The sequence below is a fragment of the Carcharodon carcharias genome, chromosome 8, assembly GCF_017639515.1.
Source record: "Carcharodon carcharias isolate sCarCar2 chromosome 8, sCarCar2.pri, whole genome shotgun sequence".
NCBI classification, from domain to species: Eukaryota; Metazoa; Chordata; class Chondrichthyes; order Lamniformes; family Lamnidae; genus Carcharodon; species Carcharodon carcharias.
In genome coordinates, this window is record NC_054474.1 from 142266605 (window position 1) to 142283894 (window position 17290).

The 17290-nt window shown below is 40.4% G+C and overlaps 1 protein-coding gene across 1 annotated transcript in view; it reads right to left on the reverse strand.

The window, feature by feature from the left end:
- LOC121281504 (multiple epidermal growth factor-like domains protein 9) overlaps window positions 1–17290 on the reverse strand; it is a 328993-nt gene that overhangs the window by 76766 nt on the left and 234937 nt on the right. The window contains exon 5 of the mRNA XM_041194448.1: window positions 11172–11321. Within this exon, the coding sequence (XP_041050382.1) occupies window positions 11172–11321 (150 nt within the window). The remainder of the gene's footprint in view (window positions 1–11171; window positions 11322–17290) is intronic.

Genomic DNA, 17290 nt, shown 5'->3' on the forward strand with positions numbered 1-17290 from the left:
TTTATGTCCTTGGCCTGCTGGACTGTTCTAATGAAGCTCAACACAAGCTCAAGAAACAACACCTCATCTTTTGACGTGATACTCTACGGCTTTCTGGGCTTGACATTGAGTTCAACAATCTTAGGTCGTAGCCTCTACCCCTATTTTGTTCAGTTATTCTTTACTGTTTAGTTGTAGTTTCCTCTCTTGTTTCTCTCCTATTTCCTTTGCTTTCAGATGGCAGCTATTTAGGATCTGGCCATTCACCTCCTCTAGATGCACCTTTTGGATCTCTACTTGTCCCATTACCACTCCCTTTGGCCTTGAAACCTTTTGTCATTGAATCTCTCCTGTCCTCCATCCTATCTCAGACTTTCACTTTTGTTCTGTTTCCCCACCGCCTCCCATGCCCGCCTTTCACTTGCTCAAAACCTATTATGTTTCTAACTTGCCCCAGTTCTGATGAAAAGTCACAGACCTGGATTGTTAACTTTCTTTCTCTCTTCATCGGTGCAGGCAGACCTGCTGAGTGTTTCCAGCATTTTCTGTTTTTAATTAAGATTTCCAGGATCTGCAGTGTTTTGCTTTTATATCTAAAGTCTTCTCTTGTGTAAGGCAGGTAAATAGATACTTCAAGCTGTTATGAAACACCATACAAAACCACATTAAATATTACCTTTGAAGCTTGCCTTCCCTTCACACCACACCTTCATCTAAAGGGTCATACAGACTCGGAACATTAACTGTGTTTCTCTCTCCACAAATGCTGTTAGACCTGCTGAGTTTTTCCAGCGTTTTCTGTTTTTGTTTCAGATTTCCAGCATCCACAGTATTTTGCTTTTACCAATCAGTATATCTCAGGCAGACGCAATGTCCCTGGGTCCTGTTTGCTCTTGCATGTGAACCACATCCTCCATTGCATACAAGCAATTCCAGAGAGGTTTATCAATGCTGGACTGATTGTCTTGTTAACACTAATTAGTCACAGCCTCTGCACTTTTCTTTTACTGATGACTAAGAATTAATTCCAATGCCAATAACACAGCAGCATGCAACAGCAGTTGATATCTCATCCATATGGTGCTGCTTCTTCAGTTCTAATTTAGAATCTAATTTGTCATCAGTGTATAACTGTCCTTCCTGTACCTGTAATGTTCTGGCTGTGCACAAGAATGAGACTTCTATCACTAGTTCCTTTGCGTGCAGAACTGTATAATGTATATCTAACAAGAACTTGCATTGCTACACTAAGTGTATAGTGTAATGATAGCACTCTTAACTTTCATCCAATAAAATGTCATTGTCAATCACTGCAGTGAAAATTAAGACATGCTATTGGGTGGTTGACGACAGGTGAAATTGATGTGGTGCCTTACCGATCCTCCTCCTTCTTCAGATACCATGCCCTAAGGGCATTGATGACCATGGACTTCCATTGGATTGATCCATGATAATGCTTGGCTGAGTATGACAGTGATACCGCCACTTCTGCAGTATGGCTGACCAGGAAACTCTGCTCCTCTTGCCATCTGCCACCAGGCATATTGGAAGGATCAACAGGCTGTTAACAAATGTTTTGGCCACATTATGAACTCCCCTTCTGTGGCCATCAAGTTCTGAAGTGGGACCTGAACCCAGAGCTTCTGGCCTTGAGTTAGGGGCGCTACCACTGTGCCACAAGACATCCTTGATTTACTGACATAGAGCTATTTTAAGTGCAACTTCCTGTGTGGATGTCCTGACAAACATAGGAGAGCCTGATGTTGCTGTGCACCTTTTCGAATTCATTACGAAGGTTGGTAGTTGTACCAGGAAGGATTCAAGGTCCTCCTGGAAATAGTTTTACTGTTTGTGCAGATGATACTTTTGACTGTTTCAGTGGTTTTTGAACTTCCTCTTATCCAGCAGTTTAGAAGAAATTATCATTGATAAAGATGCGTTTCCAGAAACTTCTAGCTTTAATAAAAATAGAAAATGCTGGAAAGACTCAGCAGGTCTGGCAGCATCTGTGGAGGGAGAAACAGAGTTAACGTTTCGTATGACTCTTCTACAGAGCTAAAGAGAAGTAGAATTGTGCTGGATTTTATACTGTTAAGAGGGGATGGAACAGGTGGAACAAAGTAGAGGGAGAGTTAGCAGTAATGGTAAAGACTAAAGAAGGTGCTGACAGATGGCCCAGTGGTGGTGATGGGGGGGTGGTGTGTGGTGGGGGTTGGAGAAAAAGGATTAAAAAATGAATACATAAACATAAATAAATAAAACTAATATTAATTTTTTAAATAATTGGATTAATAAAGAGGTAAAGAAAGAGGAGAGATTCATGGTTCATTTTTCCAGCATTTTCTGTGTTTATTTGTTTCCAGCATCCATAACAGTTTTGCTTTAGTTTTCTATTGCGATTATCATATATTTGGGAAGTTAGGGCTAGTCAGCTTGAAAATGCTTGAAACTACAACTCTGTCAAAAGTTTTGCACTTCATTAAATTCTCCTTTTATATCCTCTCCTTTGCAATTAATGGTATCTCACCACACCCACCCTATAACAGAGGGAATGGTCTGTGACGTGCACAGAGTTGCTGCAAGTGGCTAATAGAGAATGGGATAAGTTCCTGGCTATGGCTGAGATTACTTCGTACAAAAGGGAGGCGGGTTGTTGGCTGAAGTGCCTCATGGTCACTGTGGTCTCCTGGAACTCATTTCGATGGCCTTCAGGTCAAAAATAGCTTCCCAAAATTCTTTTACCATAAACTGGCTGAGGGTTTTTCATTCCTTTCCCCCCTCCCACAAGATACTACAATGGCTGCTGGTAGGCGGGAGTACTTGACTGGGGGGTGGGGGTGGGGGTGGGGGTTGGCAGTCATGATATTTATGTCATAAAAAACATGAGGAAAAGAAGCAGGAGTAAACTATTGGGCTGCTCAAGCCTGCTCTTATATTTAGTAAGATCGTGGCGGAACTTCTACATCGACTCCAGTTTCCCGCCCCAACCCTTGCTTTCCTCAATACTCAGAAGGTCTATTGCTCTCAGTCCTGAGCATACACAACAACTGAGCACCTACAGTTCTCTGGGATAAAGAATTCCAAAGATTTATAACCCTCTGAGTGAATAAATTTCTCCTTATCTCAGCCCTAAATGGCAGATCCCTTATCCTGATTCTATGGCCCTCCCTCAGTTCTCAGCTCTCCTGCCAAGGGAAACAGCCTCTCAGCATCAACTCTGCTCCCAATTTTATATGTTTCAATGAGATCACCTGTCATTCTCCTAAACTCCATAAAATATAGGCCCATTCTACTTAATCTCTCCTCAGACACATTCCTCCCATCTGAGGAATCAATCCAGTGAATCTTCATTGAGTTTCCTCCAAGACAAGTGCATCCAATCAGAAATGATTGCAAATCAGTAATCATTTTGAGGGATTTAGATGACATAAACATTGACTGTCGAGTTTGAACACTTTTATGCCTATTCTCTGAATTAAACTACAGCCTTGTGTCATTGCATATTGCCCGTTAATGTGAATGATATACACTACTTCTGCACTGCATGACAAATTTATTCTTCTTTTTGCTGACAGGGTGGATCCTAATCATCAAAAACTGCACGTCTTTTTTAAGTTTTTTGAATTATGATACTGAAGATTAAGCAAAAATAAAGTTTTAATTTATACAAGGGAAAATTCAAAGCTACCACATGCAGCTTATAGTTTACTCCTGCTTCTTTGATGTCCATGACTGTGCCACAAGGGAATGGATTCAGGCTTCAGCTGGGCAGGAATTAGCCACTGCAGCATCTTCATTCCATTCATCTGCAAAATGGTGCCAGTGGCAGGATGGCAGGAATGCCTTGCAATGAGTTTACAGCGCAGAAACTGGCCATTCGGTCTAACTGGTCTTTGCTGGTGTTTATGCTCCACATGAGCCATCCCCCTCCACTTCCATTCTCCTCCATCTAACCCCACCATCTCCTTACTTTTCATTTCGTCCCCATACTTGTCCAACTTCCCTTTAAAGACATCTTTGCCATTCACCTCAATTAATCCACATGGTAGCTTGTATCTCATTTTAAAATATTTGCATTGGACACTGGCGAAGGAAGCAATGATGAGTTTCTATGGCCAAAAGTGGCAGGTTAAATCATACCATTGCTTTAATGCTGGCCCATCAACAACCGAATAAATATAGGTTATCACACTGGTAATTATGAGATTCAAACTGTTCCATTTGGAAGAGACCTTTCAGAGTCTAGCTGTACACATAAATTATGGGTCTTTTTCATGCAATTGGTTGGCATTGTAATTTCCTATATTTACATCTTTAATGTGAAGCTGCTGTAATTGTCAAAGCAGCCTCAATTTGAGAGACGCACATTGAAAGAACTATGCTTCATAGAACTGAATGACGTGGTTGTAGATATTTTTCCCCAACATGTTAAAATCTTATTTTCTTTCAAAGCAATTTGTTTAAAATAACTCTGTTTATTAATCCTGCTGTAGAATCTATATGCAGACTGTTTTTGTGAATACTGGGGAAGCTTGCTCTCAGCAGTGCCAAATTCTAAAGGCTGGTTACTGGGTTACTCTTAAAATCTCTACTGCATTTTACACATTCTGGAGCTGTAATTGGTCAGGTTAATTGGCTTCATGCAATGTCAATGATAGACAGCTTAATCTCCTGCTAATTAATAGAAAGAGAAGAGTTCACAGGTCTAGAAATACTTTCAAATAGACGACTTGCATCATGGCAAAAAGCAAAATGCTGCAAATGCTGGAAATCACAAGTCTAACAAAGGATCACGAGACCTGAAATGCTAATCCTACCTTCCCCTCTCCATAGATGCCTTTTCTTTAGAACCTGAATGGAGACATTTGGTTGGCCCAGTGTCATCAAACCAAAATAAAAATAACAGAAGTGCCTCCTTTTTAGAAGAGAACATTTAATAAAAACATAACAAGGAAACTTAATAAATTAAATGATGTCGCCACTTGTGTCAACCAGACTCCCTGGTCCCTATGGTGTCCACTGGCCGCAGAAGGCCCTGCACGTACAAGCGGGTAATACATGCTTCTTCTCCAGGGCCAGCCGGGTGCAGACAAAGCCATGGAAGAGAAGCAGGTAGCCAGAGCAACCATCTCCATGGGCCACGCTCTCCACAGATGCAGACTAGCTAGTTGAGTGTTTCCAACGTTTTCTATTTTAATTTACATGATGGCACTGAATCTCAATGGTTATGTTGAGGATGGAGGGGGTTAGTTATCATTTATGGACCTTCTGTCATTTTTTTTTTCTGTTTATATATGGCAGTATATTTGTTGCAATTGTCTTTTTTTCCTCATTTAACTCATCCTTTGTTAATTTTTTGACAAGGGCTAGCACTTCAAGTTTACAAACAAGTTGATGCTTCTCTTACCCAAAAGATCTGCCTGGGCACTTGTTCAGACTGAAAGTTTTTTTGAAAAATTTATGGGCGCGATTTTCCGCACCCGGCCACCACCGCGATCTTCAGGTCCCGCCGCAAGTTAATGGACTTCTGGCTGGGGTGCCACCTCGCCCACAGCGGGTCCCACCCACAACGGGGCTGGAAAATCCCGCCCTATTTTTTTTATCATCACAATTTAAAGTGGCACTACCTTTGTGTTATGATCCTGGACCACACCCCCACATTTTGGTACAATCTGAATAGGGACCCGTAACATTTTGTTCATAGTAGAACAAGTCTGAGATTCAAGGAACTTACTGAGGGAGTAAAACCACAAGATTCCACAGTTTTAAACAAACCAAAGTAAACTTTACTCTACCGACTCAGAAAAGTAAAACAATTTACAATATCTATCTTATCTGTAGCATTAAGAATCAACATGAGGTACAAGTGAATTATCATGCAAACTGTAGTCAAACACACACTGCACAAGAAATGGCAGATGTGACCAAGACAGAGCCCACAGATTTTTCAGCAACCCACCCAGATGTCAGTGTCCACTGAGTTGTGCAATCTGATTACAATTCTGTCTCCCTCAAAGGATCTCAAATCTTCAGTCTTGAAGATCTAACTTCTGAATTCCCTCCAAAAGTCACTCAGACTTGGACTGCCTCAATGACTGCACACCTCCTGATGAAGAGAAGAATCTCTTCTCCTGAGACTTCCACTGGCTTCCTGAAGCTACACTCCAGCACCTACTGACAGGCACAAGTCTGGCACTTTGGCCACACCAAGTTGAGCACCTCTGCCCCAACAGCCTGCAACATGGAGTCACGAGCTTCTGCTATCTTTTCAGCTCTCCATGGCTTCTCCCGAGCCTTCACTGCCTGGAGCCTGCCAACTGCAGCACTTTTGCTGCTTGGAGTCTCTTTCTTTGCTCCTCTCCCTAGTCTCCTCCTGGTGGTTCCTTCCTCCCAGTGGTGGTCACCTGGTGGCTCTTTCTCTGGTGGTCTCCTTCTCTGGGTCCTCTCCCTGGGTTTCCCCCTCTCTGGGTTTTTTCCTCTCAGTCCCAGGACTCCCCATGCTATGGACAAACCCTGGGTCTTGTGATCGTTGTTTTCGCGTTACCCAGGGAATGGAGTATGTGCAGCCTGTCACCCTGCCACACTCTGCACATGCTCAGAACTCTTGGCCTGCCAGGAAATGGAGTCCTTGGCCTCTGTCCACCATAAGGTAAGTTCCCATTTCTTAACGTTACAGGCAAGTCATCAAACAGCAACACACACAATTATCAAAAATATTAGCAAAGGATGTTGAACTCTTGGTGAAATAAGATAAAATATTTCCGAATAATCCACTCTTCTCCCAGGAATAAAAGTTATTGTGTTTGCAGTAAACATAACATCTGAATTGTACACTGTGCCATATGTCCATGCAAACCATCTTATACTCTGATTACAGAAGAGGAATCATCCATCAATATGTGTATATATCAAAAACTCAAGATTAAGGATTTGGCAAAGACATTGATCACATGCAAACTTCAGCAGGCATTTTTTCAAACAAACGAAAATGTAATTAACTGTCTCCTTGCTTTTTTCTGTCTTGTGGGCAACAGGCTTTATCATCCTTCTAAACCCTTTATGACTGTAGTTAGCAGCAGCTGCAAATCTGCAACCAACAAAAACTTAACAGCCACTTCAGTAAATGGGTGACAATTAATGGACCAAAGGTCAGCAATTGATCAAAATCCAAAGACTCTCAACTAGAAAGAAATAATATCATTTATTCAACCACTTTATATGGGATAGATTTTTGTTTCTACCCATGAATTAATGACTGCCAGTTAAATAATTCTCTTCAAAACTTCCTAATGATTCAATTGCTCACAAAGCCTACGTGGTCACTCCAAAGCTATGTTTATGGCCCTGTCTATTTCATGCAATCACTTCTGTAATTTCTTGCACCACTTTTGATGATCTCCACCATATCAAATGCCAAGACATCACCGGGACTCATGAATGCTGTGGATAGTGAAATACGCAAATGCCATATGAGAAATTATGGGGGAGCACCTCTCTTCCCGAACATAATATATTAAATGAATCTTTGACAAGGTGCTTTAGAAATGAACATCTCTTTGCTCCTTTTGGCTTCTGAATGAATTTGAATTTGACTGTATCATTAATGCTTAATGATACATTCTCAGTGAATGTGTTTGAAATGTAGTGAAGTCATGAATCCCACACCAGTTCAGTGAATATGATTCTTTTTCCCTGTCCTTTGCCTCTACTCCATGTCCTGTCCATTATTTAGACTTCATGTCATACTTAACATCTTTTATGTATCATTCCCCTAATGCCTTAGTTTCATATTTTCTTTTCTCTCTTCAGTTTCCTTTGTCCTTTTATTCTTATTTTTATAAATAGGCCTTGTCACTCATTTAGTTCAGGAAATCTAACAACGTAAATCACAAATTCTCTAACAGACACAGTCAAAAGATAGTCATTTTGAACAGAGCTGCTGCAATTTAGAAGCCTTCCACAATAAAATATTTCAGATAGTTTTCAATCTTTAACAGATTTTAAAATGTCTGTGGGAAATTTAGAATATTTGTAGTAGAATATTTTAAAATACAGAAAGAATGCAGACCAGATTATGAAACTCCTGCACAATCAGATTTTCATTGTTGCCTTTTTTGATTGCTTTTGGCAGGGACATAATTCTGGGGCCAAACACGATCGTCAAATTTTTGATTCTAAAATAATTTGATTTGATCATTGATAAATTAAGGTGAGGATCTCACCATTATCTCTGTGATTGCCAGGAAGGCAGATTCAAGGTTGAGTGTCTCGAAAGAGATTGAGAGAGTTGACTGGTGCATGGTTTCACGAAACATTTGCCAAGTCTTTAAATAATGGCATGTGTGAGATCCTCATCGTTTATTGCTTCCATTATTTTTCAGCTTTTATTCAAAATTAGCATAAAACTCGTGAAAGTTTATAATACTGCAACAAAAACGAAAGCCAGAATTTGACGACCCCGTGGCAGTGGGAACAGGGCTGTAAAATGTGGCGAGCCATCCTAAACTCCATCGGCCCTGGCGAGAACATAAAATTCCACTGCCATACAATTCCGCCCAAAGCATTTTCGTCTGCAATGCATTATGTCATTGGATTCACTCCCTGTATCATAGTATATTTAGGGTTAAATACCAAATCTTCACACAGAATTTGGTCACCTTATTTTGACACAGAACCCAGTGTGACTGGGTCAGTGAGGTATCTAAAGAAGAGCCCAGCTCATTTAATCGCAATGCCAGAATTCTGTTGACTTTGTTTGCATATATGTTTTTTGCTGGTCTCTTTATGTTTGAGATACATACTTACACTTTTTTTTTGTAAATTTGAGTAGTCAGTTTCAAACTTTCTGGAGAGATAGCTAGGCCAGAATGACTTGATTGAAATACGCCAAAATAACCCACCCAATGAAGTTAATATTTACATGTATAGTTTAGCACGTCACAAAAGTAAAATAATTCTCATAATGTATAGTGATTTGTTGTAAAAGTAGGTTAATAGTGGAGTTTGGATAGTTTCTGTGTGTGTCTGTGTGTGTGTTTTAATTGAATTGGAGACAGCTGTTCTGGAGGCTTTGACTCATCAAAAGAAGTTAGGTTTGAAATGCGAAATATATAAATATGGCTGAAGTCTTAGAAAGTAAGGTGAGAAGAATTTGTATTTTTAGATAAATCAGGGCAGTTTGAATTTCAAAGAGACGGTAGGATGTTTCTACCTATCCAGAGAAGCTAGGCCAAGCAGTGTGGTTATTTTTCCCAAATATTACTGACAATATTAGCATCATGAAAAGATTTATATTATGAGAAAGGTAAAGTTCCAAAGGCATATGGGAACAATGGAAATTACATTAAAAAGGAGAAACATGTATAAAGGAGAATGAGGCTATGTATCAAGGAAGGCATTGTAAGGTCTAACAGAAATGTGAGAAGCCTGCTGTCTACAGAAACTGAAGCTGGGAAAAGCCACTTTGAATTCTACTGTCCAAGGTATTGTGTTGACTTGCCTAGATCTGTTTAAAATCTATTTGTTTTTACTGTTGCCTTAATAGGGATGTAGCTGGAAGCCAGATTAATTACGGGTTTTAGGAGATTTTATAATAATAATTTGTAGACCTATGTATGTGCTTGAAACCTTTTATTTTGTTAATAAATGTTTAATTAAGTTTTTTTATTAAAAAACCTTTGGAGTCTTGGTGGACTTATTACTTCTGAATTCGGGGCATGCATTTTGAAATAGATACAAATTGCAAAACCACTGTGATAGCGGGATCAAGTTTCCCTTGTGGATTTGATCTGCCTGGCACACATCATCTGCCATGCCATAACAAGCATATCAGATGTGACTTTTATTATTTCCTTCCTTAGACAGATGGATATTTAAGCCTGTATCTACTTAACGTTACAGCATTTTATTGCTTCTGTTTACTCACCCATTTTTCATTTTTCAACCCAAGTCAAGTTGTAATGAACCGTTCATTCCACTGCCTACCACAAGTCAAGGAAAATCACACAACAGGATATATTAAAAAGAGTGACTAAAATCCAGCTCTGCAGTTTTCTTTTGGATCCCTGAGGTCACTACAGGGGAGGCAATGGTATTGTCGCTAGACTAGTAATCTAGAGAGCCAGGGTAACGCTCTGGGGACCCTGCTTCAAAACCCACCATGGCAAGTGGTGGAATTTTAATTCAATAAAGATCTGGAATTATAAGTCTAATGATGACTATGAAACCATTGTCGATTGTTGTAAAAACCCATCTGGTTCACTAACGAAATCTGATGTTATTAGCTAGCCTAACCTACATGTGACTCCAGACCCACAGCAATGTGGTTGACTCTTAAATGCCCCTGAACAAGGGCAACTAGGGATGGGCAATAAATGCTGGCCCAGCCAGTGATGCCCACATCCCATGAATGAATAAAAACAAAGTAGGCAGTTAAAGACACATTAAAGATTGTATGGAACAAAGCAATATTCAACCTGAGAAAAATACCTACAGCAACAACTTGCATTTGTTAATGTGCCACTCACCTCCCACCACCAGCAGGCTTCTAAGAAAGGCACTATCAGTCAAAAATAGGCAACAAACCAAAGAAGGAGATGCATGTTTCCCACATTACAAGTGAAGTACACTTCGAAGGCATTTCATTGATTGTAAAGCACTTTGTAGTGTCCTGAGGTTGTGAATTGCACTAAATAAGTGTAAGTCTTTCTTTATGCTTCATTAGTATGAATGGGCCATTGATTGGTCAAAGAGGTGAGTTTTAAAGAGAGGAGGGAGGTGGTGGAACTTAGTGAAGAAATTCCAAAGTTTGGGACCAAGGTGTCTGAACACATAGGTAGTAATGGGGTGGAAAGAGAGGGATGTACAAGGAGCTGCAGTTGAGAGTAATGACTCAAGAATATAACATTCCATTGCAAAACAGTTTAGACCATTGATGAAATCTGCACTTACCTGTTTCAGGATTAGCCACAAACTGCCTAATACTGGAACAGATCCCACAAATCTCTGATAGAAGTAATGACTAAGTAACCATAAAAGGAGTATTCAGATTGGGACCAGCATGACATTAACAAGCAACAAAATCATGCAAATGTCATAAGCTTTCACAGACTGCAAGGGTCCACAATTATACTCCCTGTAACTTCAAGGCTGCTTGTTTCCATTGCTGTAATGGTCAAATTAGAGACAGTTACCTATATGACAGCTTCCACTGGATGTCACTACTGAGCAAGGGCAACGCTCACACACAGCTGTATGGTTGGCTCCAGGCTTCCTGTAGAAACTATCCTTGCACTTCTCACAATAATGTCCTTTGGTATTTCCAGTGCAGTTTAAACAGATGCCTAAAAAAAAAAGAAAGAAACACAGATGAATAGCAGCTCTATTTGTTTTATTTAGAGGAGGATGAATAAAGATTTAAATAACAGTGCTGATTTCACAAATGTCCACATGACCTGACTTTCGTCTGTAATTCAACATGCCTAACTGGCCACTTTGGATCACTTGTTCCAGTTAATCAATTAACCATTGAGATATGATTAAAAGCATCAACGATGCTCTATGATAAAAACAAGCAATGGCAGCAGCTGACTCCACTGCACACACGTCATTAATTCTGACCAACATCTGTGACAAATGTTCTTCTTGGCCCATGTTTATTTATGCCATAACTTCAATGGAGAAATGCACATTTTACAATACTTTCTCCTGCACTGGTAGCCTAGAATCTGACTATAGCTCACCTACATAGTTAAATTATAAAGTTACGGCTTCTTAAAATCAATAAAATTAAATCCGAAATAGGTCATAAGCTATACCTTAAAGAATGCGATGCAGAAGGTACATGTTAAACAATCGATGCACAAATGTCCATTTGGTAAAAAGTACATGCACCAGATCATGTATTCCCTATGTTCCCTTTTTATATGTCAATAAAAAATCAGCTGAAAGTTTGGCTTGTGCACCAGGATATCACAGTAATTCTATTACAGTTTACGCTTCCCTGGTTGCACCATGGTACTTGAATAAAATCCTCTCAAAGCATATTGCAGCAGCATACTGTCAAATGAAAGAAGCTGTGTCATTTTCATTTTGTAAGTATCTTTGCAAACAAGAAGGCCATTTGTAAACTTTGTGTGATTGATGAGGCCATCATTGCATTCCTTGCACACAAGTTATAATACACTTTTCAGTAATTTTAATAAAATGAAATAACAATTTCCTGTGACCCTAGGGAAGGGCAGAAGGGTTAGTGGTGGTGAAGGAGGGCGGGGATGGGTGCAGTGAGAAAGATGAGGGGAGGGCAAGATGCAAAATCTACTGCAGCACCAACAGCCAGATAGCTAACAGAACAGTCACAGTATGGCTTTCTACACTTCCAGAAAATCACAGCCCTTTAGATGTTTATAGATAAATCTTCCCTTGTGAAAATATCACAATGCAATGCTATACAAAATGTTCAAGATTTTAGTAAAAAGGAATAATGGTCTGATAAAAATCCCACTTAAAGTATTTGATAGGTTCTATTAGGTGGATGTTGGCAGATGCTGACATAGTGGTAATGTCACTAGACTAATAATCCAGGTGCTCTGGTTAATGCCCTGGGCACATGGGTTCAAATCCCACCCCAGCAGTTGGTGGAATTTAAGTTTACATTTATTTTCGAAATTTATTAATTAGTCTCAGTAATGGTGACTAAGACAGCTATCAATTGTTATAAATATCCATCTGGTTAACTAATGTCCTTTAGGGAAGGAAATCTGCCATTCTTATCTGTTCTGGCCTACATGGGATTCCAGACCCACTGAGTGTGGTTGACTCTTAACTGCCCTTTGAAATGGCCTTTAAGCCACCCAGTTCAAGGGCAATTAGGGATGGGCAAAAAATGCTGGCCTTGCTAGCGATGCCCATGACAGATTAAAGAATGCATCTCAATCATTTGAATATAGCATTAGCAATTCTGCACTGACATCAAACATGAGGTTACAATTCAGTTTATTCAAGGAATATGATTCATCATTTAGGTATAATTATACTTTTCTGTTGTCTCCATTTTATTGTTCTATGCAATAACTTTCATCTTCAGAAATGAGTACCAAATCATATCTGGAGATGTCACGTGAAAGGACCAAAGAAGTTGAAAGTGTCTGTCAATACTCAAAGGGTTGTGAAGAAGCCATTCTTAAGCAATTTCCTCGTAAGAGATGTATAAAAATAGTGACGGGCTCTGAGTATAGGGTTCCACAGGGAGCAGTGCTATAAATAAACCTCTGATTGCCTGTATTGCTGAAGCTCCTCATTATCTTAGTCTGACACCAAAGTAGTACGTGGCACTAGACTGTGCCATTGGCTAAGCCCAACATGAGGTTCAATCCAAATGGTCCAAGCTTAAATAAATGTTATATGGGGAGGAGGTGGGTCTATTGAATGCATGGTATAATGGAGAAGACTGCAGATGGTTGTGTTGCAATCCAGCATTTAAATAGCCAAATGGACTAGGTGCATGTTGGCACTCACAACGTTCGGTTGAGGTTATATATCCAAATTCCCTCTGAGAGGGAACAGAAAGTTGTTATTGTTCTTCAGGCTTTGGATTCGGAGAACTTGAATTTTAGATTGCCCAAATGTAAAATATAACAGAAGCTTATATCAAATTGATCTAATTGTCAGTAAACAACTGGTTGATTAGACCCTGACCTGCTCTAGGAGCACAGTAGCTTCTGTTCCCTGGGATCATTATGATTAATTATAGAAAAACCTAAAAAGGTTAGAATATGGCGCAATACACATCCCTACTTTTCACTAATAGTTCATTCATGTATAATTGGTGAGCTGAGAGTGTCTGCTCTTGACATCAAGGCAGCATTTGACTGAGTGTAGCATCAGGGAGCCCTAGCAAAACTGGAGTCAATGGGTATCAGGGGGAAAACTCTCCACTGGTTGGAGTCATACAAAGGAAGATGGTTGAAGGTTAATCACCTCAGTTCCAAGATGTCACTGTAGGAGTTCCTCAGGGTTGTGTCCTTGGCCCAAACATCTTCAGCTGCTTCATCAATGACCTTCCTTCCATCATAAGGTCAGAAGTGGGGATGGTTGCTGATGATTGCACAATGTTCAGCACCATTCGTGACTCCTCAGATACTGAAGAAGTCCATGTTCAAATGTTGCAATATCCAGGTTTGGGCTCACAAATGGCTAGTAACATTTGTGCCACACAAGGCAATGATCATCTCCTACAAGAGAGAATCTAACCATCGCCCCTTGACATTCAATGGCATTACCATCGCTGAATCCCCCACTATCAATATCCTGAGGGTTACCATTGACCAGAAACTGGACTGCACTAGACATATAAATACTCTGGCTACAAGAGCAGGTCAGAGGCTAGGAATCCTGCAGTGAGAAACTTATCTCCTGACTCCCCAAAGCCTAGCCACCATCTACACGGCACAAGTCAGGAGTGTGATGGAATACTCATCAGTTGCCTGGATGAGTGCAGCTAGAAACAACACACAAGATGCTTGATACCAACCAGCACAATTCAGCCTGCTTGATTGGCACCCCATCCACAAATATTCACTCCCTCTGTAACTGATGCACATTGGCAGTGTGTGTCATTTACAATATGCACTGCAGGAACTCACCAAGGCTCCTTAGGCAGCACCTTCCAAACCCACGACCACTACTATCTAGAAGGACAAGGGCAGCAGACACATAGAAACACCACCACCTGGAAGTTCCCCTCCAAGACACTCACCATCCTGACTTGGAAATATATCACCATTCCTTCACTGTCGCTGGGTCAAAATCCTGGAACTCCCTTCCTAGTACCGCTGCAGATGTACCTATACCAGATGGACTGTAGTCGTTCAAGAAAGCAGCTCACCACCACCTTCTCAAGGGCAATTACGGATGGACAATAAATGCTGGCCCAGTCAGTGACGCCAACATTCCATGAATGAATTTTAAAAATTGAAATTTTGGTTTTCTCAAGGTTCCAAAAGATTAGATAATGAGCATTTATGTTGTAATTGAGTTTCAAGCTATGTAAAACCACAGATTTATTATGGGGGAAATGTATTTGAATAATTCCAAAGTGATGCATTTTGGTAGCAGGTTAGTTAACTAAAACTCCAAAGAGAGTCCACATGGTGGTTATGTACTCTAAATGAAGGTCCAGAAAGCAAGAATTGTGTTTTCTTTTTATCTTGTTATCTTGTCAGCAATAATCTCTCCAAATGCCAGTAAACCTGACATTGAAACATCAGTCAGTTTATGATTTTAATTAGGCTCTTAAACTGTTTCCTTCTTGATTGATGCAAAAATGAGAAATGAATCAATATGGACACTGCAGAACTTATGCTGTCAAATCTCTGGTGCTTGTTTATTTTGATAGGTCCCAAAGTGCTGAAGTTAAATAGTTTGTGCATGTGTTGGCTGACCACAAGGAAGGGAATATTCCAGTTCCAGCTCAATTGTAGGTCTTAAAAAAAAGACCTTTGCAAAGTTGGCCCATCAAGAGATGTTTATTCTTGGAGCAGGATTTCTCAAAATGGAAATGCACATCCCAAAATGGCTTTGTACCTTTTGCAATTTGACATATGGATTAAATATGTTAGTCTTCATCCTGTTAATGACACAGTGTTCATCTGGACTGAGCTGTAAACAAAACAGGGCCTATTGCAGCATTTGAAACATCTGCTTGCTGGGAGCACAACTCACATTGCCAGGAATCATTCTTGTTATAGTACGTTCAATGTAAAGAGGAACTGAAGTCAAATGCATAACATAACTTTACTTTTTCAGAGAAATGCAAGTTTTTTCCACATTGTGCCATATTGAAAATCGCCACTGTACAGGGTTCCACAAATTATTTTCATATTTTACTTTACCTTTGTTAAAGCAGTGGAAACTCATTTCCATTTGCTTCAAGTCTCCTTCATCAAAAATAAAGCTTTGGTGATTTATTAAGTATTGAACTTGTCTACCCAGGCTGGAGTATCCATCTTAATTTCTGCACCCCATCTCTGCTGAGATATGCATTAGCCTTTGTTCAAGATTATCCAGTTTGATGCAGTTCAGATCAGAGTCTTTCCAGAGAAGAAAACTAAATCTCTGGCCTTTTACTGTATTACTGGGCACTTGTGCTCTATTCCAGCATCACTGTGCAATCCATTAGCTGAACTGGGCTCTGATGTTAAAATCATTATACTCCTGAAAATCACCATGGTAGTTGATTAAAATGTGTCATCTTAAACCCCTATTTCCTCCACCCTCGCATGCAACAACAAATGTGAGGCATTTGCGGAATTCTTTGTCACTAAGATTAAAATCATTCAATCAACTCCCTCCCTTCCAATGACCTCCTGGGCCAAATTTCCTCAAAGATAATCCCCTACTGAAGCCCTGAGCTTGCATCTTTCTCTACAATGGTAGGACCCTAGGAAGTACAGAGGATCAGAGGGACCTTGGTGTACATGTCCATGGATCCCTGAAGGCAGCACCTTCAGGTAGATAAGTTGGTTAAGAAGGCATATGGGATACTTGCCTTTATTAGCCGAGGCATAGAATATAAGAGCAGAAAGGTTATGTTGGAGCTGTATAAAACATTAGCTAGGCCACAGCTGGAGCACTGCGTGCAGATCTGGTCACCACATTATAGGAAGGATGTGATGGCACTGAAGAGGGTGCAGAAGGGATTCACCAGGATGTTGCCTGGGCTGGAGCATTTCAGCTATGAAGAGAGACTGGATAGGCTGGGGTTGTTTTCCTTAGAGCAGAGAAGGCTGAGGGGGGACCTGATAGAGGTATACAAAATTATGAAGGGCATAGATAGGGTAGATAGGAAGGCATTTTTCCCCTAAGCGGAGGAGGCAATAACCAGGGGGCATAGATTTAAGGTAAGGGGCAAGAGGTTTAGAGGGGATTTGAGGAAAAAAAAATTCACCCAGAGGGTGTTTGGAATCTGGAACATACTGTCTTAGGGAGTGATAGAGACAGGAACCCCCACAACATTTAATAAGTATTTAGATGGAACACCATAGCATACAGGGCTTTGGGCCAAGTGCTGGAAAATGGGATTAGAACAGATAGGTGCTTGATGGCCGGCATATGCAAGATGGGCTGAAGGGCCTGTTTCTGTACTGTATAACTCTATGACTTTCTCTACTGTCTCCACTCAAGTCCTCTCTTTGCCCTGCTCCCTTGGCCTTATTCTGATATTAAATATTGGGAGGGCCAAAGCCGTTGGTCCCTGGCACAAACTCCTTTCTCTAACCATTGACTCCATCCCTTTCCCTGGCAAGTGACCGAG